The sequence below is a fragment of the Aspergillus tubingensis genome (genome assembly GCF_013340325.1).
Source record: "Aspergillus tubingensis WU-2223L DNA, scaffold_9, whole genome shotgun sequence".
NCBI classification, from domain to species: Eukaryota; Fungi; Ascomycota; class Eurotiomycetes; order Eurotiales; family Aspergillaceae; genus Aspergillus; species Aspergillus tubingensis.
Window position 1 is genome coordinate 1,512,389 of NW_023336283.1, and position 23,261 is coordinate 1,535,649.

Genomic DNA, 23,261 nt, shown 5'->3' on the forward strand with positions numbered 1-23,261 from the left:
TTTTCCATCGCGCTATCGATCGCTCCATCAATCGATTCCCCAGCCATCCTCGCGGCTTACTCTTATCTCCCCGCTTTCCGCTCCGTCCCTTGCGTGATGGCTCGTTGATCCGACTTTTCCTTCTTCAGTGACAGGAGAGCCCTCCTCTCGTGCTGGCTCGACTAACCTGAACCGCGACGGCATCCGATGAACTACCAATCCATCACCATGGCAGGCAATGCCTCCAACAGCGACCGTCAAGAGGATGGGGCAGTCCGAGATGGCTCCCCGCTAACGTCCTCCGTCGACTTTGGTGACCGGGCAGCCTTCGCCGATGATTCTCGCTCCTCCGCAACCTCCCCGCAAAGCTTCACCACGCGATCCCTGCTCGTCGGCCTTCTTATCGGCGCTCTCATTACCTTCTCCAACACATACTTTGGACTGCAGACAGGATGGATCAGCACCATGGCCATGCCATCTGCCCTAATTGGCTTCTCCGTCTTCAAGGTCTTCTCCAAATACCTGTCGTATCCATTCACACCCATCGAGAACGTCCTCATACAAACAGTAGCAGGGGCGGTGGGGACCATGCCGCTGGGCTGTGGGTTCGTCGGGGTCATCCCGGCATTGGAATTTCTGATCAAAGATGGCGAAGATGGCCCGTCAGGAGATGGTGGTACCGGCGAAGGCGGACCTCTGAAGCTGAACTTTTGGAAGCTCGTCCTCTGGAGCTTGGGGGTCTGCCTATTCGGCGTCGTTTTCGCCGTCCCACTGAGGAAGGAGGTGATCGTTCGGGAAAAGTTGAAGTTCCCGAGTGGGACAGCCTCAGCCTTGATGCTGAGGGTGCTGCACGGAAGTGGCCAGGGCGACGAGAAGTCGAAGAAGCGGGTGACTGATGTTGAGGGTGTCATACGGCGTGAGGAGAGATCCTACGCATCGACTTTGGCGCATGAACCCGAGGAAACCGGCGTTCTGCTGGGCAACGCCAGCTCTAGTGATGATAGCAATGTCCAAGAGGACTGGAGGTCCAAGATGCGTCTCCTGGTGGGCGCCTTCGCGGTTTCCGGGATTTATGTAAGGCTCATTGCCTGGGAACATTGGATCTACAACTGACAATAGGCCAGACCCTTTTCTCCTATTTCGTCCCCCAAGTCCGCGATATTCCTATTCTGGGACTTTATCTGGCTAAGAATTGGCTCTGGACCCTGAATCCGTCGCCCGCATATGTTGGCCAGGGCATTATCATGGGCCCCTCGACCTGTATGCATATGCTCTTCGGTGCATTCTTGGGTTGGGGTGTTCTTTCGCCACTTGCAAAGGCTCGCGGATGGGCCCCGGGGCCTGTGGACAGTTGGGAAGATGGAAGTAAGGCTTGGATCGTCTGGATCTCACTGGCCATTATGCTTGCCGACTCTCTTGTCAGTCTTGGCTGGCTGGTTGTGAGGCCTCTAATACCCCGTGCTTCGAATATGAAAGACAAGCTCCTCCACAGCCGCTCTGGACGGAGGGTTCTATCTGGAGGCTCGACAACCTCCAATCATCACTCGTACATATCTTATTCCGCTCTGAGTCCCATCACTGAGGTGTCTTCTGTGCCGAGCCATACTGTCCCTTCCATCGGGAGACACAGCGCCGTTGATGATGCGGATGAAGATGCGCCTCCATCCCAGCTTATATCCAACCGAACAGTCATCATACTCCTCCCTCTAACTTTGATTCTCAACGTCGTCTGCATGCACTTCGTATTTGGCGACATAATGTCTCCACTGCTTTCCAGCCTTGCCACCCTGCTGGCAGTCCTCCTTTCCATCATGGGCGTCCGCGCCCTAGGGGAAACAGACTTGAACCCCGTCTCCGGAATCAGCAAACTAACCCAGTTGCTCTTCTCCCTGGCTACACCCGCCTCTCACTTTTCCCGCCGTACCGCCTTAGTCACCAACCTCCTCGCCGGTGCCGTATCCGAGTCCGGTGCCCTTCAAGCCGGAGACATGATGCAGGATCTCAAAACCGGACATCTCCTTGGTGCCAGCCCCAAGGCCCAATTCTACGGCCAAATGATCGGCAGTCTCGTCGGCGCCGTGCTCTCCACCGCCGTCTACAAAATGTACGTGAACGTATACGAAGTCCCCGGTCCGATGTTCCAAACTCCCACCGCATACGTCTGGATCTTCACGGCCCGCCTAGTCACCGGCCAAGGCCTTCCACCGATGGCATGGCAAGCATCTCTTGTCGCCGGAATCATCTTCGTAGCCATCACCATCCTCCGCATTGTCGCCTCATCGCCGATCGCCAACGGCGGTCGCAGAGATGTCTCCGCCCCCTGGAAGGATTTCATTCCCGGCGGCATTGCCGTAGCGGTGGGAATTTTCAACGTTCCGTCCTTCACTTTAGCCCGTGCCATCGGCGGGTTAATTGCCTGGTGGTGGGCCCGGCGACATTCGAACAAAGTCGCCGCCGGCGGGCCGGACCCGAGCACCGACGACACCCAAACAAACTTATCCGACTCATGGACGGCCGAAGGGCGTGCGGGATCTTCAACCGGGCTTCATAACCAGCAGCAGGCAGCTGCTAAAGAGGCGGATTCCGCCTCTTCATCTGTTGTGGTCCTTGCTTCGGGATTGATCCTTGGCGAGGGTATTATTAGTATTGTGAACTTGCTTCTGGCAAGTGGCGGGGTTCCGCATCTTTGATAGCGAAAAGACAGAGCAGGACTTGGTGGGCGTATAGAAAGAGTAGTCATTGTTCGTTTCTGGTCTGGTTTGTATCTAGTTTTAGCGGGGATATGGCGGATGATGGAGCCAGCATATGCATATATAGACTAACAAAACGGACTGATGTTGATGACTCTGAACGGGACGGAAAGGGAGTGTTAATATCAAGCGAGCTACGTTGCCATTACTACCTGGTCGTCATTGCCAGTTGTCTGATCCATAAACTACGAAAGGAGCGTATTCCGTGATTTAAATACTGTATTTATTCTTGATTGGTAATCTAAATACTATGTAGCAATAAATTCTCCATCTTGAGCACATCATTAATTCCAAGACATTGAAGCGCCCAAAACAGTAAATAGCTCAGTGTCCTGTCGACCTCACGTCTTTCTTCATCTGTCATTTGCCCATAAGTGTCCGGCAGAAGAAAGTCAAAAGGTAGATCAGGTTTAGAGACAGTTAATTTAAATTTCGTTTGTGCATAGTAAAAAGAAAGGAAAGCAGGAGGTATCAAGGCCAATGAAAAAGGGTAACAAGTGGTATAAGAGTCATTCACATGAAGTAGAAGTAAAGATAGAAGAAGAAAAAGAAGTATCCAGACACATAGTTTCGTATGCTTCGATTATGAAACCAGCATGAGAAAAGAAAAGAACAATGAGGGAACGCGTGACCGGAAGCGTTGGATGTTCATGAAACTTGGAACGCAATCCAGTAAGGAAGCGTTCGTCGCAGACGCATACAGTGTTTATCGTGGCAGGTTCGTCCGCCCAGCGGCGTTCAGTTGACACTCGTGGCATATGATGGTATCAAGTGCTCGGCATGGAGACGACCCGTCACTCATGGTTATGTTCAGGGGCGACTGTCTCAATGGTGGCCGAAGCTGGTGCAGCGTTGACTGATGGATGCAGGGATGCTAGATGCATGGAAGTTGGACCGAGCGGAGTTCCGAGAGGACTCGGTCCGGATAGTCCTGTCATTCGAGCGTTCGGTCCAGCCACATCTCCTGTGCTGTTGCTACGCATCCGTTGGTTGACTGGCATCCGGGGACCTTGCATTCCCGGGGGTCCGTAGGGCCCAGGGCTCAGAGACCTAGGAACCATCGGACCGGGACCGGGAGAGAAAGATCTTGGAGGTTGTGGGAACTGCGCCGGAGACATAGGACGCTGAGTATACGGCTGCGGCTGCGGAGGACCGGCGTAACCAGGGTGAGCGGGAGGCATTGGGCGGGCCGGCGACATTGGACGAGCCGGTGACATGGGGCGGGCCGGTGACATTGGGCGAGCCGGTGACATTGGACGACCTTCTTGAGGATAAAAGCGTGGCATCGGCATCATGTTTCCAGCCGGCGTGGGGCTATTAGGGCCTCGGGGTCCAGGGGCAGCACCCGGGGGCGGGCCCATCCGGGGCATCAAAGGACGCGAGGAAAGACATGAGCGAGGGACAACACCTTGTTGAGAGCGGTCCATACGAATACAAAGAGCCCATCCATCGTCGTACTCGTGCAGGAGTCTGACGAGATCCCCAGCATGTAGCTCCAGTTCATCGGCCATTGAAGGGGCGAAATCCAAGTGCACGCGATGCACATTGGATGGGGCAGGAGCAGGAGCAGGAGCGGGAGCGGGAACTGGAACTGGAACTGGAACTGGAACTGGTCCAGCCGCTTCAGATAAATGAACAGGAGAGACCGCAGGAGCAGCTGAAGCCGGGGCCGCATTGGCATTAGAAGGACCATCTGGGCCAGTATTGGTGGAATTGGATTCAGATGAGACGCTGGATATAGAACTTTCAGGACGAATGGGCAACTCCTTATCTGACGCGCTGGAGGCTGCAACCGCGGCCACAGCAGCACCAGCTACAACACCAGTCACAGCGATTCCGGTTGCCGTGGCTGCTTCTGCAGCGGGATCAGCAGCCGCAGATTCTTCTGGGACGGAGCCAAGCTGTGTAACGGAGCCGTGGGACGTAGAAGGTGGAGAGACCTCGGAAGGGTGACTGAATGGATTGATTGGATCATTGAAGGGGTTTGCACTGGCGGTACTTGATTGTGGTGTGTGAACCGGCGAGGTATTTCCAGTCAGGTTGCGTGTGCCAGCTGCACCTGAAGCAACGACTGCTCCGGAGGCGACGGCAGCGTCGGCAGCAACCGTAGAGGGGCCCGCAGAGCCAGCACCAGCACTGAATTCTGATGCGAATGGCGCAAACTGTGTGACTGGACGGACTTGGAGTTGAGGTGGATCCAGGGAACTCTTCGGCTCGGGCTTCGGAGGAGGTGGTGGTGGCGCGACAGGATCTGAACCCCAGAACTTCTCATCTTCGGCTACTTCCTTTTGGATTTTCTGTTCCTGTTTCTTCTTTCGGACCCAGAGAAGGACGAGACCTGCAACCACGCCAACCGCCAATATCACACCGATAGCAATGCCGGCTTTCGCACCTCCAGAGAGCCCTCCTGATCCCGAAATTGCAGTTGCGGATGCTGACGCAGAGGACCCAGTGACATCGGAACTTTCCAGTCCCGCCTTGCCTTGGGAGGATACGGAAGATGAGTCCGAAGACGTAGCAGACGAAGTACTGGTCTGAAAGGTAGTCCTATTTGCCGATGTAGTCTCATCTTGGCTCGTGCTTTGCGTCTCTTTGGTCGCCTCGGTGGTTGTTGGCTGGGGTGCCGTTGTGATTCCGGTCTCAGCGGTCTCAGCAGTCTTCGTGGCGGTAGCATGAGTCTCAGCCTTTGTCTGTGTTGCTGCTGCCTCAGTCGTCTCGGCCGTCTCGGTCCCTTTTGCGGTCGAGGACGATTTCGATGCTTTAACAGGAGCGCCGATACCAACAGCTGTGTTCTTGCTGCTTTCTGAGGAAGTCTTGCTTCCCGTGACATAGCCTCCAACAGGTCCATCAAAATCTGCACTCATAGTCACATAGACCACTGTCACCGCATCATTATCCGGGCTTCGGCCCTTCAAATGGGGCACACGGTCACGGTGCGCATGCGCATGCACCATGGTTGAGGTAGTTTAGGGCTTGTGCGCCTTGTAACTATTCTGCAATTAACTGGGCCTCTAGTGATAAGCTAGAGTAGAGTCAAATGTGACGGGAATGTATTGGTGCCCCGCGTACTTGTACCGTATCTACACAGCAAATGCAGAAAATAGGCAGATATATGTGAAGGCAGGCTCAATGATAAAGAGTGTCTGTGAGTAGTTTCACTGGCATCAAAAAACGGATACCAGTTGATATGATATGTGACACAGATCGCTTTACTTTGTTGTCTCTGACACCACCGACAAGATAAGCTAGTCGCGTAGTGGCGTATAAGGGGCGCAAGCGCGTTTAAAAAGAATGTGGGAGGGAAAAGAATGGAAGTCTGAGAATCCCCAGATATAGTTCAAAAAGGGCTGGGCCACATCCGATCTAGATCGGTTGAAACGAAGGACAGCGAGCTTCCAGGCCGCGAAGGTCAAAAGGAAGGACGAGAGGCACGAAAGGAGGGAGAGTTAAAGGATGAATGGGAAGGTGAGCACGCCCAAGCGTGGGCTTGCGAGAAGTGAAGGTGGTGAACCAACTAAAAAGAGAGTGAAGGGGACCCAAAGACAAGAGTAAGTACTGGGAAAGAGAGCATCGCTCCCAAATACGGGTAAATTACCATCTTACGGGAACCACAGTTAAACGAAATGAGGTCAAAGCATAAAAGAGGGGCTCTCCGCCAATCAGAACTGCGTATCAGCCTGTATGCCCTGGTCTGCGCTAACATGCTGAGGCGGGGATCACGGGGTTTGTCCCGCTCAATCCTCAGGCACTTCATCCCGCTGATTCGTCCTATTTTGATACGGTTCCTGGTTTTCTGACCGTCACAAGAGGTAATCACGAGGTTGCCGAACCTCCCGCTTCTTTCCCCCCCAAACTCTCTCCTGCACAACTGCATCACAGGCAATGCGAATACTGGCTACAAATGGATGCTAGTGTGGGCCGAACCCCTCGATCATCATTTCTTCTCCCCCCGGCTCCCGAACCAGTACATCGTTGAAGGCGTTCACACAGGGGATACACCAGATGTCCTTGTGCACGCTCACTGAGATGTAATGCTACCTGCTCAGTCTTTCTCTTGACATGGGTTTGAGTGTGGTCACTCTGAACTCATTGGGTACCTCCCTTCTGAGCAACTAGACTACTAACAACCCAACGATATCATTCCATAACTAACCTCGTTAGCGGAAATGCAAAGTTTTCAAAGCTGAATGGATTTTGATCCAGCGCCGTTGCATTAAACGAGATCTTCACTTTCTCATTCATTGGGTGGTCCCTGAGCCACCGCTCATTAATTAGCCAAGCCCCTTCTTGAACTCCGGTCCTTCCTAGCGTTACCCACATCCCTGACCACGGCTTCTCCTGGCAAATGACAATCATCCAATGGCTGCGATAGTGGGGTGGTACGTTACTTTGTAGGTAGGTTCCCTCCGAGTGTCCGACCCTTGTGCATGGCCGACAAATGGAATTGCCTTCCGCTGTTGAACATCGCACCGGCATTGGCTTTGATAGTAGCTGTGGTGCAGCACCACGTTCGTGCAGCCTCGCGAGTCTAGCCTAAACAAAGCATGCTGCCCTTGCATGCGTCAAATACCTGGGATCAGATCATAATTCCGATACACTACTCATACTTGGTCTCAACTCTCAACTCTGTTTCCTCTTCCATGTTCCTTCCTTCCTTTTTTTAGGTCTACACTGTAATCTGATTATACCCCTAGGGCCAGCAGAACAATCGTACCCCGTCAGTCTTCGTTTGGAATGATTCCAAAATTTAACCGGTGCTCCTCCGTTCGGTTCCGGCCTAATAATCCGCGCTAGCCAGCTGTCTGAATATCAGCCCACACTAATAATACTCCCGCCTTCAGAAATCTCCGGACTCTCTCGCCTTACTGCCGAGGCTAATGCCTGACGGGCGTTAGCAGCTCCTTGCTACAATGTCTGCAGCACTTCGGTCTGTCGGGGTGCTGAAACGCCTAGCGAGTTCTATAGTGGGCACACCAATGGGGCAGCCTGCGAACGCTCAAGAGAAGCCCGTAAAGCCATGTAGATCGCATTTTTGCTGTGGTGTAGTCATGTGAAGGATCGCCGCAGTGGCCGTCTCTTCAATAAGGGGTTCGAAGAAGGATATTGAAGATTTAGGAACTCGAGAAATAAGGGTGTTTCAAGGCCTGTTTTCGTTGTAAGGAATGGTTCGTCGAATCCGTCGGTTTGTCTTTTCGTCTTCACATACCTCTTCTGCGGACAACCGCTGACCGCTCTCATAGCGCACCAGTTCGCTGACAAGGCTACGGGCTTTGGTAGAAGCCCCTCTAAGGATTTCGTCCCATTGTTTAGCAGGGTACTTGTAGAATTCTACCTTCCCCCAGTCGGGTAGACTCTGCGTCTCCTATGATTGACTTCGATCAGCACGATATCCTGATATCATCTCAACAGGAAAGGGGTAATTCGATTGCATACAGGCCATGTCTTTTCATCCGGTGTCCCCAGGGTCGTGAAGATTGACTGGATGAGTGAGAGGTCGCTTCCCACCGGTCCCGAGTCGAATAATTGCGTATGCCCAACAGCCACCGCTTCGGCAACAACACAACCGGCTGCCCAAAGATCAAGAGCAGTCCCATATGCCTTGAAGCCGAATAGAATCTCAGGGGGGCGGTAACAGGTAGTTCCAACATCTGTGATTTTTTGATCCGCAGGCTCAGATCCCTTGCTTCCTTCTTTCCATGTGATCCCAAAGTCTGCGAGATATGCCGGTCCTTCAGGAGAATCAAGCAGAATATTGGAAGGCTTGATATCTCGGTGTATAATTCCCAGCTTGTGGATATGTGCTAATGCGCTGAACATATCCCGCAGATGAGACTTGGTCTGCGCCGCAGTCAACGCATCTCGCCGAAGTAGTTGCTCCAGATCATATCTCATGAAAGGAAACACGAGGATTAGTCGCCCCTCGTCTAGGCTGAAAGTGTCCAGCAAAGGCACTACGCGAGGACTAGCCGCATCACGAAGAAGTTGAACCTCACGTTTAGCATCATGTGGTGGGGTTAACATGTGAGGTATAGTGACCTTGACTGCCACTAAGCTACCGTCGGTATTCTTGGACTTGTAGATCATGGAATGAAGGCCATCGAAGTGATGAAGACATGATTGGTATGGGCCGATGGTTTGGCCCCCTTCCCAGTGGTATTCGTCGGTGTCGTTCTGAGGTTGATCTGGGCTGCTGATGATGGGAGCAACCGATCCCGAAGACTCTGCTTTGTCAATGGCTTCTTGACATAGCCTGTCATATTCCTCCTTTGATGCAGCTTGATCGTAAGCTTCGGTCTCGAAGCGCTTCGCTTGAGACTGAGCTTCAGCGAACGCAGCAGAGGAAGAAGCTCGCTGGTAAGCGGTAGTACTGAAGGGTATCAGAAGCAGCTCCTTCATATCCACATAAGAGAGCGCAATGCAGGGAGAGATCACCGGTGATAGTAGACTTACAGCGATTGAATGGCAGACAATCGATCTGTGAAGCCAAGGGTCTTTTTCCAATCGGGAGTGGCCATGATAGATAGAGATATATAGTTATAGAGAGAGAGAGAGAGAGAAATGAGAGGTAACAGATGATAGATGATATATTCGATCTATCCACTAGTTCTACTAGTAAGTAGTATAGTAGATAACTATTTAAAGATACCCCGTTATTATATTATTATTATCATAATAACTCAAAAAAAGGCGGGCAGACGGACATGTGACACTCCCGTGGCGCCTTACCGAGAGCGGCATGGGCCGATTCGGCACCTCCGCCCCAGTTGTTCCGGCGTTGCAACCCATCATCGTCATCAGCCATCAGCCATCGGCCATCACATCCTCTTCCCTCCGACTCCAGCTGTCCTCCGTTGCTTGTTGAACCTTCCCCCGGTTCCGCGTGGTGCTTCGTCCAATCGCCTCCCCCATTCGATGCTCATCCCTTCCCAGTCTCATTCCTCCTTATTATGCGCCCCCGACCCTCGTTCTGCTAAGGTTGTGACCTATGTGTAGTGATGGAACTCTCACGGCAGGAGTATCCAGCGTTGCTGGTACGATCCCCTCGACCCCAGATAACCCCACCTATCTTTTTTTCTCCCTGTCCTCCCAACTTCCACTTCCTACCATGTCCAGACACATCTAACCTGGTATTTGCTCGTCAATATTGCAGGCCTCTTTGCAGCCCGGCCAAGCTACAAGTGTACTCAATGATCGCATTCGCATCATAAACAAAGTCAATGCGGACATCGCGGACTGGCTCCAGGTAAGCTGTTCGCTCTTCTACTTGAAGATATATATAGAATACGCTTCCTGTGGCTTACACCTATCTTCCAATTCATAGGAACGTCGTCGCATTGAAGAACTGTATGCCCAAGGGCTGCGGAAACTTGCGCATCGGCCACAGTTGGACAATGGCGCAGCGCTCGGGTACGACCGGCTTTTCAAATTATTCTTTGGGTTTGCAATTCTTGTACTAACAGTAGTTTCATGAACAGTGTCTTCCAGATACCGTGGCAACGCATTATCACTGCCACCGAATCGATCGCCTCTTCGCACGAAACTTTCGCCCACAAAATCGAGGAGGACGTAGAACGTCCGCTGCGAGAGTATAGCACCAAAAATCGGGAATTGTCTTCCATGACTGGTATCCAGAGCGACCTTGCGGGACTGGCCAAGAACTACGAAGCATCCCAGAAGAAAGTAGAAAAGGCCAGGGAGAAGGGCCCGAAGGGTGCCGATAAGCTGGCTAGCGCTGTCGCCGCCGCAGAAGAAATTAGCCAGCAGTGGGATTCCAGAGCGCCATTTGTCTTCGAACAGCTTCAGGCAGCAGATGAGGGCCGTCTCAATCACCTGCGAGATGCTCTCACTCAATTGGAGACCCATGAGACGGATCAGGTTGAGCGCTGCCGTCAGGCTGCTGAAAGCTGTCTGAACGTTCTTCTGAACGTAGAGACTGCAGATGAGATCAAGACATTTGCTGCGAAAATTAATGGAGGAAGACCCGTCGTTCCGAGGAGACAGCAAACTACCTCGCCTCCCCCAGTAGCACCTCTGTCGCCTCCACCACGCCTGCAGGATGATGCTGCTAGTCAGCGATCGGAACATTCGGGTCCAGTTAGGACGCCTCCAGGTGAGCATATCTTGCATCTTCGACTGCTCTAGCCCCGTATTTTGGTGCCATTCGCTCGATGTGGAGTTCTGACGCCCTTCTCGTAGCACCCGAGCCCCGGCACAATACACCCCTGGGTGGCCTTAAACGGCTGGGAACCGTCATGAACCGACGGAGGAGCATTGTTCAGCCTTCTAGCGCCGGGCCCTTCTTCTCCGATAAAAAACACCGCAGTCCGTTTGCCTCCTTTAAGAGGGGTGATTCGCGCGAGTTGCAGATTCCGGAGACCCCAACCGAAGGAATGGAGCGCCCCAGCACTGCCATGACTACTCAGGATACTGAGCCTCCAGCTATCTCGAATGAATCTCATGATCATGAGGGATTCGCTGGCGCGACATCCACTGCAATGCCCCAGTCAGCACCGGCTACCGCCAACGGAGCAACATCTCACGAAGCTCCTTCTGAAGAAATTACTGCCGCTGCTGGCGTGTCACGCAATGAGGTAAGTAGGAAAGATTACTTGTCAGTGATTCCCGAAGCTAATCTACCGACCAGCCACGAGTCGACTCAGAAGGTTTCACGGAGCGTCCGGAGACCATTGACGAGATTACCAGAGCCCAAAGAGAGGCGGCCGGGTAAGCAGTTTTTGTCACTTTGAGAATGTATTGTTTTGGCTAATAACTTCCTCAGATTGGAGGAGCCCGGGATGAATTTGACAATACGAGACCAGCCAATCTTCGAGGACGAGGATCAAGCCAAGCAAGCGATGGATGATATGGCTAATCAGCTCAGAATGGTGGGTTTTATGTTTAGAATGTTTTGCTACCGCATGTTGCTAATATTACCATGCAGCGAGCTCAGCAGAGTGGTGTCCGACGAAATGCTGGAACCTTACGTGGCCGTCGCGATGTCCGTAACACTGTCTTTATTCCTACACCTGCACCAGGAAATGACCTCCCTGCCATACCATCAACCTTGGATACGTCCGCTCCAACCTCTCCATCTTTGCAAGCCAGGCATGTTGCCTCGCCTAGCACGGCTACAGACGACCATGCCATGTCCGACACGACCTCGATTCGCTCGTCTCATACTCTACATAGTGCTCCGGGTCCTGTCTTGCACCCCGACCTTCACGAGCCAGGTCTGAACGCATCTATCATAGACACAGTCAGTGCATGGTTCACTGAGGGTGCAGTATCCAAATCGTTTGTCGTTGGCGAACTTGCGTTGGCATACAATGCTACACCGGATGTGACTCCAGGTAGCACACGGGTTCGCCTTGACAATTTCCAGATTCTTGAGAAGGTGGCTGCAAACCCACACTTCGTGACGGAAGACAAAGGCAAGGATCAATTTGATGAAAAGAGGGGTGAATATGAGGTGAACCTGGCTAGCATTGCTCGGTCCTCGCCGACGGTAGCTTTCAAGTACCAAATTCACATGGAGCCCTCCGTTGCCGCAGCCTATTGCCCTGTCATTTTCAAACCAGTGTGGAATCTCGAAGAGCACCAAGCCAGTGCGATCATCTACTATTCTCTCAACTCCTCGTTCACGTCTGCGCCAGGAGGTTCAATTACCCTCAGGAATCTGGTTTTGACAGTAAATCTGGACACGTCTCCTGTGGAGGGGCGCGAAGTGGCTCATGCCACAGCAGCAGTCATGTACCCGAACACCGGTGCAACATTCCGTCGCAAGCAGTCTGCAGTGACCTGGAAGATTCCTGAACTTGAAGTCAAGGCTGGCTCTGATGCCAAGTTGCTGGTCCGGTTCTCGACGACAGCCAGCTGGCCACGACAGGGCAAGGTCGATGCCAAGTTCGAGGTTCACACGCTTGATGATGGATCCCGTCTGGGAATCAGCACCGCTTCCCCGAATAATCTGGTGAAGGGCTCTGATCCCTTTGCAGACGAAGAGGCCGGCAGTCAAACTACTGAACTGCAGCCATCTGTTGAATGGAAGAATGTCCCGACTGCCCGAAAACTGCTCGGGGGTAAATATGTCTCATCTTAAGGCTGGGTCCGCATCTTGCGTTTACCTGCGCACCACCCGTGTACGAACAAAAGACACTGTTCAACGCAAGGGCCTCGGCTACGATGTGAGCCTACGTGCCGTGTCCTGTCGCCCTTTCGCACCTCATGATAAATATGTCAAAAAGCCTCCCCGTCACGGTATATCAACATAATCAGTACTCGTTACTGTGTCGCCCTATGTCCCTACACTTCAATCCTCCTGTGCAAAGCAAGTCTATCTTTCCTGCCGTTTCTGCTGTATTTTCCTTTGTCTTTTTCCGATATCCTTTCCTTCCTGGTCATGTAATCTCGTTATCTGGCCTTTTTCCCAGCTCATGCTGAGCTTGGTTAATGGTCTGTAAATAAGCTGCTCGTTCATGTTATTATTAGTTCCACTGTAATGGGTAATCAGGGTTGTGCATGCTCTGCACATGAGCACTACTCAGGAAGGAGGATCGCCAGGCCGCACCTAACACCTATCAAGAAATCCTAATTGAATACTGAATACCCTCAAGTCATTCTTTGTTGGTGTCTGATTACGGTAAGGAGACGGGATACTGGTCTACGCTTGCTTGTCCTCCTTCAGCTTCTCGCATTGAATTATGCCCCTTAGTGTATCGTTATCATGTGTCCTTGCAATTAGGTGCTACAGCCGTACGTCGTCCTTGAAATAGCCACTGCGCTTACTGCGTCTTCTTTCAATTACTACTAGGGTTCAGCCGTTGAGCGTGATGATAGTAGTTAGTAGTGATATGTAGAAGACGTTGCCATGGATACGGACTAGACTGCCACGGAAGCTAGATCGGTACCTATGACGCTAGAGCGTAATTAGCCCTTCTTGAACCACTATAAGGACTACTAGTTGCTACCAACCCTTAAATTGGTGACACAAGTCTTCATGAACAGAGAAATGTTATAACATGGCACCATAATGCGTGTGTGCCGGGGAATCACATTGAAATTTGCATGGCCAAAATAAAACTAAACCACATGCCCCTTAGGCAGATTCATATATCTTACATGCGCGCAGCCCTAGTAGTCTTATCGAAAAAGTCCAGCGTCATAGCAGCTAGGAAACAAGGGATATCTTTCCTCTCCTCGACCCAGAACTTGATAAGGTGCTTGATCTCCATGGCAAAGAGGCTGTTGGGACCACCCGAGATCTTCATCGTACCGTTTTCTCCGTCGAAGATAATTGAATTTTCTTCGCCGTTGCCCATGCTTCCTGGGCCCCGGGAGTCGGATGGAGCGTCATGGTCACCATGTCTGTAAGCAGCTGATAGATGGAACATCGAAGTGACTCGGACACGACCGTTAGGAAGGAAGTCCAGTTTGTATCCCAGCAGGGACGCAACAGCTTCGCGGAATTCCGACGACTTCGCCGTCCAGATTTCCTTCAGTCGCCGCATACGCTTTTCCTTGTCCGCGACTACTCGCTCCATGTCTTGGACTTCCAATTTCATACTTTCCAGAGTGCTTACTGGAACGACCTTTACACCCGAATGATCGCCACGTAATTGAGCAAGGAGATCCTGGTTCTCGGCCTTCAAGGTCCTGACAGTGGAGAGTTTGAGGTTTTCTGCCTCGGCAGTAGGGTTGTCACGCAGTTCGAGGATTCTGGTACGCGATCGAGCCTTGAGGGATTTGATCTGGGACTTGCTTGCCTCGAGCTCTTTGCGCAGGAGTGTCGCTGCTTGTTCGGATTTCGAAAAGGACTCCTGCAGGGTTCTATACTTGCGCGTCAAGACAGAAAGACGTTCGCTTTCTGCATCGCTCTCTGCCTGAGAGAGAGGTCGTTTGATTCCGCGCGGTTGAGACTCATCCTGCTGGGAAGGCTCGCTTTTAGCAAGCTCTTCATGGGCCTTTTCAAGCTCGGCCCTATACTCATCAACGAGCTTCTCAAGATTGGCGATTTGCTCGGACTTTTGCTGATCGAATCGGTTTTGTTCCGGATTCATAGTCACCTCTTCCGTGTCAAAAGCCTTGAGTTGGGCACGCAAATAATCGACTTCTTTCACAGCGAGAGCCCGCTGCCGTTCGAGTCTTGCTTTCATACGGCTTTCTACCATAGCTCCACCCGCAACAGAACCGGCACTGCTCCGGAGTTTTTCAATCTCCTGTCGCAGGGTGGTCCGCTCTGTCTCCAAGTTCTTGATCGATTCGTCCTTCTCTAGGAACTGAGCCTCAACACTGCCTATCTTATCGACAAGAGAGGCTTTTTCAATGCGTTCTTGTAGCAAAGCCTTCACAACCGCTTCTGGAGAATCGAACTCGGCCGGCTGATCATTGTCTTGCAAGAGACTAGTCCAAGACCGTCGCTCGTCTTCCAACATCTGGATCTGGATCTGAGCAGTCCCCAGCTGTGACTCCACATCCTTCATCAACTGCAGCTGGTTTTCCAATGATCTCTTTTGCTCCTCCACAACTTCAACATTCTTCTGTAATTTCCGTAGGTGTCGTAGTTCAGTGCTTTGCTCACGGTTTGTGGTTTCCAGATTTCTGATATGGCTGACTTGTTCGGAAAGTTCGCGCTTAAGAACTGACAGCGTTTCGCTATCTGTTCCCTCAGATTTGAGCCGGAGATTTTCCGTTTCCAAATCAGCGACCTCTGTTTCTCGTTGAAGCAGCTTCTCTTGTGTAGTCTGCATATCACTCTGAACAGTTTGGAGGTCATTCTGCAGTTCCTCTATCGTCTTTTGTAAAGACGAGCGTATAGTCTCGAGCTCGCTGATCTGATATTTGTACTGTCTTTCCTGATCAAGCGATTGTGCCTTTGAGTCTTCCACCTCCTCTTGAAGTAATTGATTCTGATCTTGAAGACTTCTGACCTTTCGCTCAAGGCCGGCTTTCTCATTAAGGGCATTGTCCTGGGTTTCTTTCAACTCTTTCGCTAGAGTCTCGCTCTTGTGGGTGGCCCGGTGGCTGTTACTCTCTGCGGCCTATAGGACAGAAACATGGTCAGTGAAATAGACGTGAGATAGTGACTGAAAAACTAAACGAACCTGAGCTTTTCGAAAGTCCGAATCTGCCTTGAGCTGCAAATCTCGTAGTTCCTTCTCATGGCGCAGCACCATCAAATCCCTCTCTTGCTTGAAATTCTCTAGCTCATACTTTAGGGTATTCACCTGTACTAGCAGCTCCTCCTTTTCCGTGTCTAGAGAGGCCATTAGTCTTGAAGCACGCGCAGCCTGAGATACAAGGAAACATTAACCTACCAGGCTTTGAGGGGTAAACTGAACGGACCGATTGTTGCAAAGCGTCGGGTGCCGGTGGAAGCGACAAGGGAGATTCTGCGCGCATGGTGTCCCGCGAAGGACGTGAATTGATGCTTGAATTCATCTGAGGCGCATTAGCTTCCTTGAGCCAAACTGGCGGCACTTGACGACTTACGATGAATTGATCTGGCAATAGTAATTATCGTGCGATACGAGTTCTCGGGATGAGTTCATCCAAAACGGAAAATCCCATATATATGTTCTGAATCGCCGCAGATTCCAGCCTTAGACTGAGCATAAGGGCGCAATCGTCAGGCCCAGCGCCAGCAAGTGCCTCATTGTTTTTCGATAACAACAAGAAGAGCGATGACATCCCGGATAGGCATGTGGCTGAGTCAGCCAGCTCACCGCCCGCGCAAGCTTTGATTCTTAAAGAGGACTAGCGCCGAAATTTTGAAATGGATTTCGAATTTTTGCGGGTTTCGACGAGACCGACGACTATTCCTCCCCACGCCCGTCGCCATTCTCCTCGTCTCTTTCCCCCTCTTCCGGATTCAGTTCAACTCCCTGGGTGGGTCTAATATTCACAATGGCTAAGGAAAGGACCGAGAAGAAGGACAAGCGCGAGAAGAAGGAGAAGCGCGCGGAGAAGGACGGCGTCTCCAAGACCAGCAAGAAGGAGAAGAAGGAGAAGAAGGACAAGGTCGCTCTCGCCGACGCCGTCGAGAAGGAGCTCACCACTAAGGTTCTCGATGGCCTTGACCAGGCTGCCACTGAGGCTCCTGTCAATGGCGCTGAGACCGAGCGCATGGACGTTGACAGCCGCCCCGTTGGCGCCGTTGTTCCTTTTGCCAGCCCTCTGGTCGAAGACAAGAATGCCAAGAAGGTCCTGAAGAGCGTCAAGAAGGGTAAGGATAGATTTTTATCTTTTTGCATATGTCTCCCAGGAGTCCTGCCGCCTTCACTCTGGGTCCCGACGAGATGGCGTGTGGATTTGAATCACTTCTAGCGTCTGGCCCTGAGGGCTTACGATTGCCGCGTTCGGCATTGACTGCGCATCCATCTATCACTTAATAAACATTCGCTAACGTATTGACTTATAATAGCTGCCGTCAACAAGTGCCTGAAGCGCGGTGTCAAGGAGGTCGTCAAGGCTCTCCGCAAGTCGCCCATTCCCGCTGCCAACGCCAGCATCGGTGTCCCCAACGGTGTCGTCATTCTCGCCGCCGATATTTCGCCCATGGACGTTATCTCGCACATCCCTGTCCTGTGTGAGGACCACGGTATCCCCTACGTCTTCGTCACATCCCGAGCTGAGCTCGGCAACTCCGCCGCCACGAAACGCCCCACCAGTGTTGTGATGGTTGTGCCCAAGTCAGCTTCCAAGGGCAAGAAGAAGGACGGTGAGGATGATGGAGAGGACTTCACCGAGGTGTTCGAGGAATTGGCCAAGCTCGCCCAGAAGGAGGCCAAGAAGGTGAACCTGTGAAGTTTTCAGCTGGACTTCTGAATCCACCTTTTCCTTTGCTCTGTTGTTTCTTAATTATACGGCTTCTTTATGTGTCTTGTCACTTTGCTGCTATGGCTGTACAGTTTCACTTTGTTGTCTGACAAGGCAGTGCATGTCTTCGGGGTCTGGCCTTTAGGACGTGTTCATTGGGTTGATCTTTTATGATGTGTCCGTTGCAAATCCGGCGTTCTCACATGGTGTATGAAAAAAAGGCAGGAAGTATACAATAAAAATCCCAATCTTGACCAGAGCCTTCGTAAGCTGTTCGTACAGAGCGCCAATGGGGACCATTCTTGCCTCCACTGTTAGGGGTGCGGAAAGAGAAAAAATTGACGGAAAGAGGGTAAGCAGAGGAGCCCGCATTTTAGAGGATTAACAATGTTTGAGACCATTTCTACTGGAAATTATTCATCTTTGCGTGGGAAAACATCGTCGCCTTGATGGGTCATTCGACATGGAAGAAATGCCCAAGGCGGCTTAGCGTGTGCCTTAATTCGGGAGGAAAAGCAATACGGAGTCAATGGACCATGCAACCAACCACCTCAAGGAGTTCAACCTTCTATGACCAGCAATGAAAACGAGCTGGGGTGAAGCCAGATAGTTAGTGTAACATGTCGTGGCTTACACGAAGCTCCTTCCGTCATCCCTATCGGTCTTTATTCTCCGTCTTTTTCCTCTGGAAGGCCTCATTGCTTCTCCTGGCCATCTTGACTCCCGGTCCCGGGTATGATACCTCCACGACCTTATTTCCATGGCACAAGAACACAAATGAAACAGAAGGAATCATCCCATCCACCTTGAGGCGGATATCTACCAAGTTGACAAGATGGGATTCCATTTACTTTACTGAAGCGGCCAGACGAGGCCATCTCTTGGAGCAAGAATGGGCATTCAGTTATGCGTTTTCCAAATTCATTAGTCTATTGGCCAGTGGTAGGCGTCTTTCATACACCCCATTAGCCAATTCTCTGTGTTCTAAGATTCTTGATAGGCTTTACAAACATTGGGGCTATCCCCTATGAATTCAAGTATAGTGCACTTGGTATTGCCATTTCCCACGCAGCTCATGCCATCTCGGTGGTAGTTCTCTATCTTTTGGCATGCACTCTATTCCCTGGAGCGCAAGGACGCAAGCTAGCTTTTATCGCAGCATGCCTGCACATTATCTCGCCTGCTGGACTTTTCCTATCTGCTCCCTGCACGGAGAGCACGTATTCTCTCTTAAGCTTCACGGGCACTCTTCTCTTTGCTCAAAGTTTTGGTGCTCGCGGCGTCTCCACCAGCATCAAAGATAGCCTCCTAGTGCTTGCGGGTATCCTGTACGGCTTATCCACCGCTGTTCGTGGAAATGGTCTGCTCAATGGCATCGTTCTTTTCGAAGAAGCATGTCGAATCTTGTATTCATTGACACAGGGCTTCAGCTATGCCAAGTTTCGTCGCCTGGTTGCGGTCGGTCTCGGAGGTATCTGCACAGGGCTCGGGTTTGTGTTGCCGCAGTATATAGCCTACCAGCACTTCTGTGCCATCCACGAAGACCCGTCAAGAGAATGGTGTCATCGAACTATACCCAGTATATACAGCTTCGTTCAAGACCATTACTGGTAGGTGCCTTATTTCGCCTTGGTCAATTTTCGCTGACGCATGTAGGGACAATGGCTTTCTTCGATATTGGACTCTTTCCAACGTGCCATTGTTTGCACTGGCTAGTCCAATGTTGGTCATCTTGGTGTACTCTGCCATCTGGACGCTCGGGGTAGATTCTAGGCGGAGGGAAACACCCACGAATACAATGCAGCCAGGGTCCCCGACCGGCCAACTGACAGGTCGTCTAATGCGTAGCCTGGCAGCTCCTCAGATTACCCTTGCCGTCATGGTGTTTTTCTGCAATCATGTGCAGATCATCACACGATTGGCCTCTGGTTACCCAGTGTGGTATATATGGACAGCAACTTTGATCATGAACAGGTACATTGGTCCTTCAACTGCATCGAAGCGGCAGCTGGAGGAGAAGACCAATGACCGAAATAGTTATTGGCAGATAATTGTTCAGTACATGGTGATATACGCTGCTGTGCAGGGCGTGCTTTTTGCAGCGTTTCTTCCTCCGGCCTAGACCAGCACAGGCGACGACGGTGTATATGACTAATATAAGTATATAGAAATCTGTGGTCGGAGGCCGACTATATAACATCAATGTCGGCTCTCGACTACTTTCTGAACAAACTACCATAGCCCCAACCTCCACTACAGCAGCATGTGCATGATGACAAGACGTTGAGCTACATTGACATTACGACACAGAAGAAACGACCAATGATCTGGTCAGTCTCTGATTGTTCATATCATCTAGATAGATACACTAATACAGAAAGGAAGGACGCAGTCCTTCCCAAAGAATAAGCCCATTCCTTCCAAACCCCCAAAAAACATTACACACGGGGAAGATCCAAAAATATAAAACGCGCTTTGCTTTTCATGACATCATCCATCAATGGCCCAAGAATCAAGCCCTCTGGTCCGACTGCAAAGCCTGGTACGGGTGCTGGTTATCGATGCCCTTCTGTCTGCCGGCATTGGTACCGTCAGGACCACTCTCCGCAGTCTTACGCTGGAAGCCACCCTGCGCCAAGCGACCGGGGTCATTCTCGCTACCGATATCAGTAGTCCAGCTAGCGTTCGGTGCATCATCAGGAATATCTCCTTCCTTCAGGTTGACACCCTTGGGCTTGCTGTCACTCAAGCTACCAGTCACATCGTGAACGTAAGACGGCGCAGCTCCGGCATTGTACTGGCTGCTGTAGCCGCTGCCACTAGCCTGAGCGGGCTGCTGCTGCTGCTGCGGCTGCTGGGAGTAGCTAGCACCACCGCTTCTTCCTCCTCCAGAGGACTGTTGCTGCTGAGACAGCTTCTGAGAAGCAGGGTACTGGCCCTGGCCGATACCGAGTTCCTTCTGCGCAGAGGTGGGACCACCGACGTAGCCGGACTCGGGAAGGTGAGCGCCAGGGTAGTTGCCCTGTCCGCCTAGACCCTCGGGGTACCTGTCCTGGGTGTCGGCGTTGGAGTCGAGCTTAGTGGCAGCACTGGTGTCGGTGTTTCGGACAGTGGATTGTCCTGCGGAAACGCCCATGGGCTGAGCTCCGCGGTTCTGAGAGAAAGCGCCGCCCTGGGTGGCTGACTCGGCGGCCAAAGAGTCGTTGGTAATGGGGCCAGAGGGCTCTTGGATAGGGTTGTTTCTGCGCTCAGGGTCGGAAGTGACCTTTGTTGAAGTCAGCATCTATGCCTCAATTGTAACTTGGGCAGTGCTGAAGGAAATCACATACCTTGGTGCTTCTCTGGCCAGGGGGGATGGGCTGTCCTTGGAGATCCATGGTTATAATGGTTGCTGTATGAGATATAGGAGAAAAATAAAAAGAGTAGTGTTAAGAGGATTAGATTACTGGACTGGTTTAGCTGATTGATTGATTGTTAGATAGAATGAATTGAACTCCCATTCCATCCAACAACCCATCTATATACTCTACGACGAGCGAGCCAAATGAAACGGATGGCGTCAACTTTCCCCGAGTCTGAGCGCTTGCTTGAGTTCATCCCAGCACATGATGTCATACTGACATTACGACGATTCCACCGAATTCAACAGAGAACAAGCGAACAGGTACGTCAACGAGCAGTATCTGGTCTCCAGTTGTGGCGTTGTCAATGAACTAAACCATCAACAGAGAAGGGAGAGACAAGCAAGACTGTCAGGAATTCCAGGTCTTCCAGATCAGCGAACTGGGCTGTTGTTTTCTGCAGGGTAACCCGGCCCCTCCCCCCCTCGCCCCTTCCCCTTTGTGCCGGATGTTGCCCTTGAGGGCCCAGACAACTTCGGTCGGATCCACCCACATGTCTGATTGCCATTTCCGGTAGAACTAATTAGGTATGAGTGCTTGCTTATGGTTCGTTGCTATGATGTTTTTGTTCTCTCTCTATTGCGTAGATATTGGCGATTTGGATGCTTTGCTGGCCTTCTGGTGGTATGGCTGGTATGACGTCATGGTGGTTGGGTGCATGAGGAATGCTCTCTCTATACTACTCATTTCTTGTTACAAAGGATATGTGTTCAATGCATGGCTATTGGAAGTGCATTATGGGATGCTTTTCGTTCTCTAGCTGCTACGGTCTTGACCGTGCCGTTTGACTGAAAGGTTCTAGGGTTTCTGTCCGCAAGCCGATTGGACCGGCTGTGTAGTATTGCTTAGCCTACTTCAAATGTCAGACTAGTAGTAGTCTACCAAAGTAGACTAGAATATGAAGAAGCTTCTATTCTAATTCGTAGTAGCAATTACAGATCAATGCCTAATGTAGCTGGTCAATCAAGCACATGAAACAAGCGATGCTTCTTTCAGTTCCCGCGCGGGTAGATAATATATTTATAGCATACAAATGGAGGTTGAACCAACCTATCTCGAACAGCAATCTACATTGTAGAGAATCAAAGTGCAATACGACCATGAGAAGAATAGCAGTAAAATAGAAATGGCTATAGGACATCCATTTTGGTTCATTAAATGCTCAAGTCATAATAGTACACATAAAGATAGGCCGTAGTCAATACGCCCTCCCCAACATTAACTCATAACATCCATTTTACCGGTAAAGAGCATCCCGGGGCAGACCTTCAAGGTTATCCTTGCCCTGGCGTCCAACACCACTCATGGGTTGCGTGTTCTTGTGGTATTCCTCTCCAGATACCCGGACACTGCTGCTTGCAGTTGCGGGTTCTCTCAAAGCGCTGTTGTTCTCGCCCGAAACGGGTCCTTCGCGACCACCCGAACCGACGTTGACAGTTCTCTGGTCCATAGAGTTCCAGTCGCTAGCACGAGGGGGATCCTCGGGCAATGGCAGGTTGGACTGGGCCTTATCGATCTGAGCCTGCTTGTCGGTGTTCTCATCGATGATGGACTGGAGTATATTATTAGCATCCGTCAAGTCAAAAGAGATAATAGGTCAAGTGAGGAATTACCTTCATGGCGGAGACGTTAGAGTTCTTGGGAGTCTTGCCATCATGAGCATGAGAGGCATGGGACTCAGGCTTGCGGATGTCCTGGATGGTGGTGTGGAAAGTCTGTTCGGACATTTTGGATGAGATTTTGTGTGTGTGTGGTTGATGAAGTGGTAGTTGAGGTGAAGTTTGTGGTTTGAGATGCGATAGATTGATTGTGAGGATGGATTGAGAGTTGATTGATTGCTAAAGTGATTCTGATGGGATCAATGTACCTTTAATATGTTGTTGCAGTGGACGAGAACCGATGGGCGTGGCCGGTGACGTTGGCCGCGACGACGTCATACAAGCCGGCTACACCTTGGTTCACCTTGCAACCAACCCAGCATCCTTGACCCATTCATCATTGGGGCTACAGTGTCCACTCAATTATGGAGACTATGAACGAATAAGACAAGTCTTGACTGGAAATCGTTCTATTGGATGAGGGAATATCAGAGGTTGCCGGTGAAACAACGTCCCCTGAAGCCTTGGAGTTGTCTGATCGATGATGGCAACAACAACGACAGTTCTCCGCATAGCAGAATGCTGATACTGTGTACCTGGAATCTATCATTCCTTCTCATTCCTTTAACTTCTTGACCCATTTTTATTACATATTCATCTCTAAAGTCGCACCGGTGAAGGGACAGGAGTCGCTCTAAGCCAAGCCCCAGGTACATGGG

At 51.2% G+C, this 23,261-nt stretch overlaps 9 protein-coding genes across 9 annotated transcripts; 4 read left to right on the forward strand and 5 right to left on the reverse strand.

The window, feature by feature from the left end:
• Positions 1-207: 207 nt before the first annotated feature.
• On the forward strand, positions 208-2,669 carry AtWU_08571 (OPT family oligopeptide transporter; the record flags this gene model as incomplete). Its single annotated transcript, XM_035503679.1, has 2 exons — positions 208-1,053; positions 1,104-2,669. 2 exons carry the CDS (start codon positions 208-210, stop codon positions 2,667-2,669), a joined length of 2,412 nt encoding a protein of 803 aa, XP_035359572.1.
• Positions 2,670-3,523: 854 nt separating this feature from the next.
• AtWU_08572 (SH3 domain protein) lies at positions 3,524-5,683 on the reverse strand (the record flags this gene model as incomplete). The annotated part of the gene is made up of 1 exon (XM_035503680.1): positions 3,524-5,683. The coding sequence occupies one exon, from the start codon at positions 5,681-5,683 to the stop codon at positions 3,524-3,526; it is 2,160 nt and encodes a 719-aa protein (XP_035359573.1).
• Positions 5,684-7,840: 2,157 nt separating this feature from the next.
• Positions 7,841-9,244, reverse strand: AtWU_08573 (putative cell division protein kinase (Ctk1); the record flags this gene model as incomplete). Its single annotated transcript, XM_035503681.1, has 4 exons — positions 7,841-7,873; positions 7,936-8,091; positions 8,163-9,096; positions 9,180-9,244. The coding sequence occupies 4 exons, from the start codon at positions 9,242-9,244 to the stop codon at positions 7,841-7,843; spliced, it is 1,188 nt and encodes a 395-aa protein (XP_035359574.1).
• Positions 9,245-9,724: 480 nt separating this feature from the next.
• Positions 9,725-12,828, forward strand: AtWU_08574 (uncharacterized protein; the record flags this gene model as incomplete). Its single annotated transcript, XM_035503682.1, has 8 exons — positions 9,725-9,760; positions 9,880-9,972; positions 10,051-10,136; positions 10,205-10,839; positions 10,926-11,320; positions 11,374-11,453; positions 11,509-11,614; positions 11,671-12,828. The coding sequence occupies 8 exons, from the start codon at positions 9,725-9,727 to the stop codon at positions 12,826-12,828; spliced, it is 2,589 nt and encodes an 862-aa protein (XP_035359575.1).
• Positions 12,829-13,843: 1,015 nt separating this feature from the next.
• Positions 13,844-16,127, reverse strand: AtWU_08575 (coiled-coil domain-containing protein MAD1; the record flags this gene model as incomplete). The annotated part of the gene is made up of 3 exons (XM_035503683.1): positions 13,844-15,766; positions 15,830-15,981; positions 16,043-16,127. The coding sequence occupies 3 exons, from the start codon at positions 16,125-16,127 to the stop codon at positions 13,844-13,846; spliced, it is 2,160 nt and encodes a 719-aa protein (XP_035359576.1).
• A 504-nt stretch (positions 16,128-16,631) lies between these two features.
• AtWU_08576 (small nuclear ribonucleoprotein complex protein Nhp2) lies at positions 16,632-17,531 on the forward strand (the record flags this gene model as incomplete). The annotated part of the gene is made up of 2 exons (XM_035503684.1): positions 16,632-16,950; positions 17,149-17,531. 2 exons carry the CDS (start codon positions 16,632-16,634, stop codon positions 17,529-17,531), a joined length of 702 nt encoding a protein of 233 aa, XP_035359577.1.
• Positions 17,532-18,163: 632 nt separating this feature from the next.
• Positions 18,164-19,665, forward strand: AtWU_08577 (DUF409 domain protein; the record flags this gene model as incomplete). The annotated part of the gene is made up of 3 exons (XM_035503685.1): positions 18,164-18,485; positions 18,544-19,153; positions 19,200-19,665. The coding sequence occupies 3 exons, from the start codon at positions 18,164-18,166 to the stop codon at positions 19,663-19,665; spliced, it is 1,398 nt and encodes a 465-aa protein (XP_035359578.1).
• Positions 19,666-20,055: 390 nt separating this feature from the next.
• AtWU_08578 (uncharacterized protein) lies at positions 20,056-20,920 on the reverse strand (the record flags this gene model as incomplete). Its single annotated transcript, XM_035503686.1, has 2 exons — positions 20,056-20,808; positions 20,873-20,920. The coding sequence occupies 2 exons, from the start codon at positions 20,918-20,920 to the stop codon at positions 20,056-20,058; spliced, it is 801 nt and encodes a 266-aa protein (XP_035359579.1).
• Positions 20,921-22,181: 1,261 nt separating this feature from the next.
• AtWU_08579 (uncharacterized protein) lies at positions 22,182-22,671 on the reverse strand (the record flags this gene model as incomplete). The annotated part of the gene is made up of 2 exons (XM_035503687.1): positions 22,182-22,496; positions 22,558-22,671. The coding sequence occupies 2 exons, from the start codon at positions 22,669-22,671 to the stop codon at positions 22,182-22,184; spliced, it is 429 nt and encodes a 142-aa protein (XP_035359580.1).
• Positions 22,672-23,261: the final 590 nt, after the last annotated feature.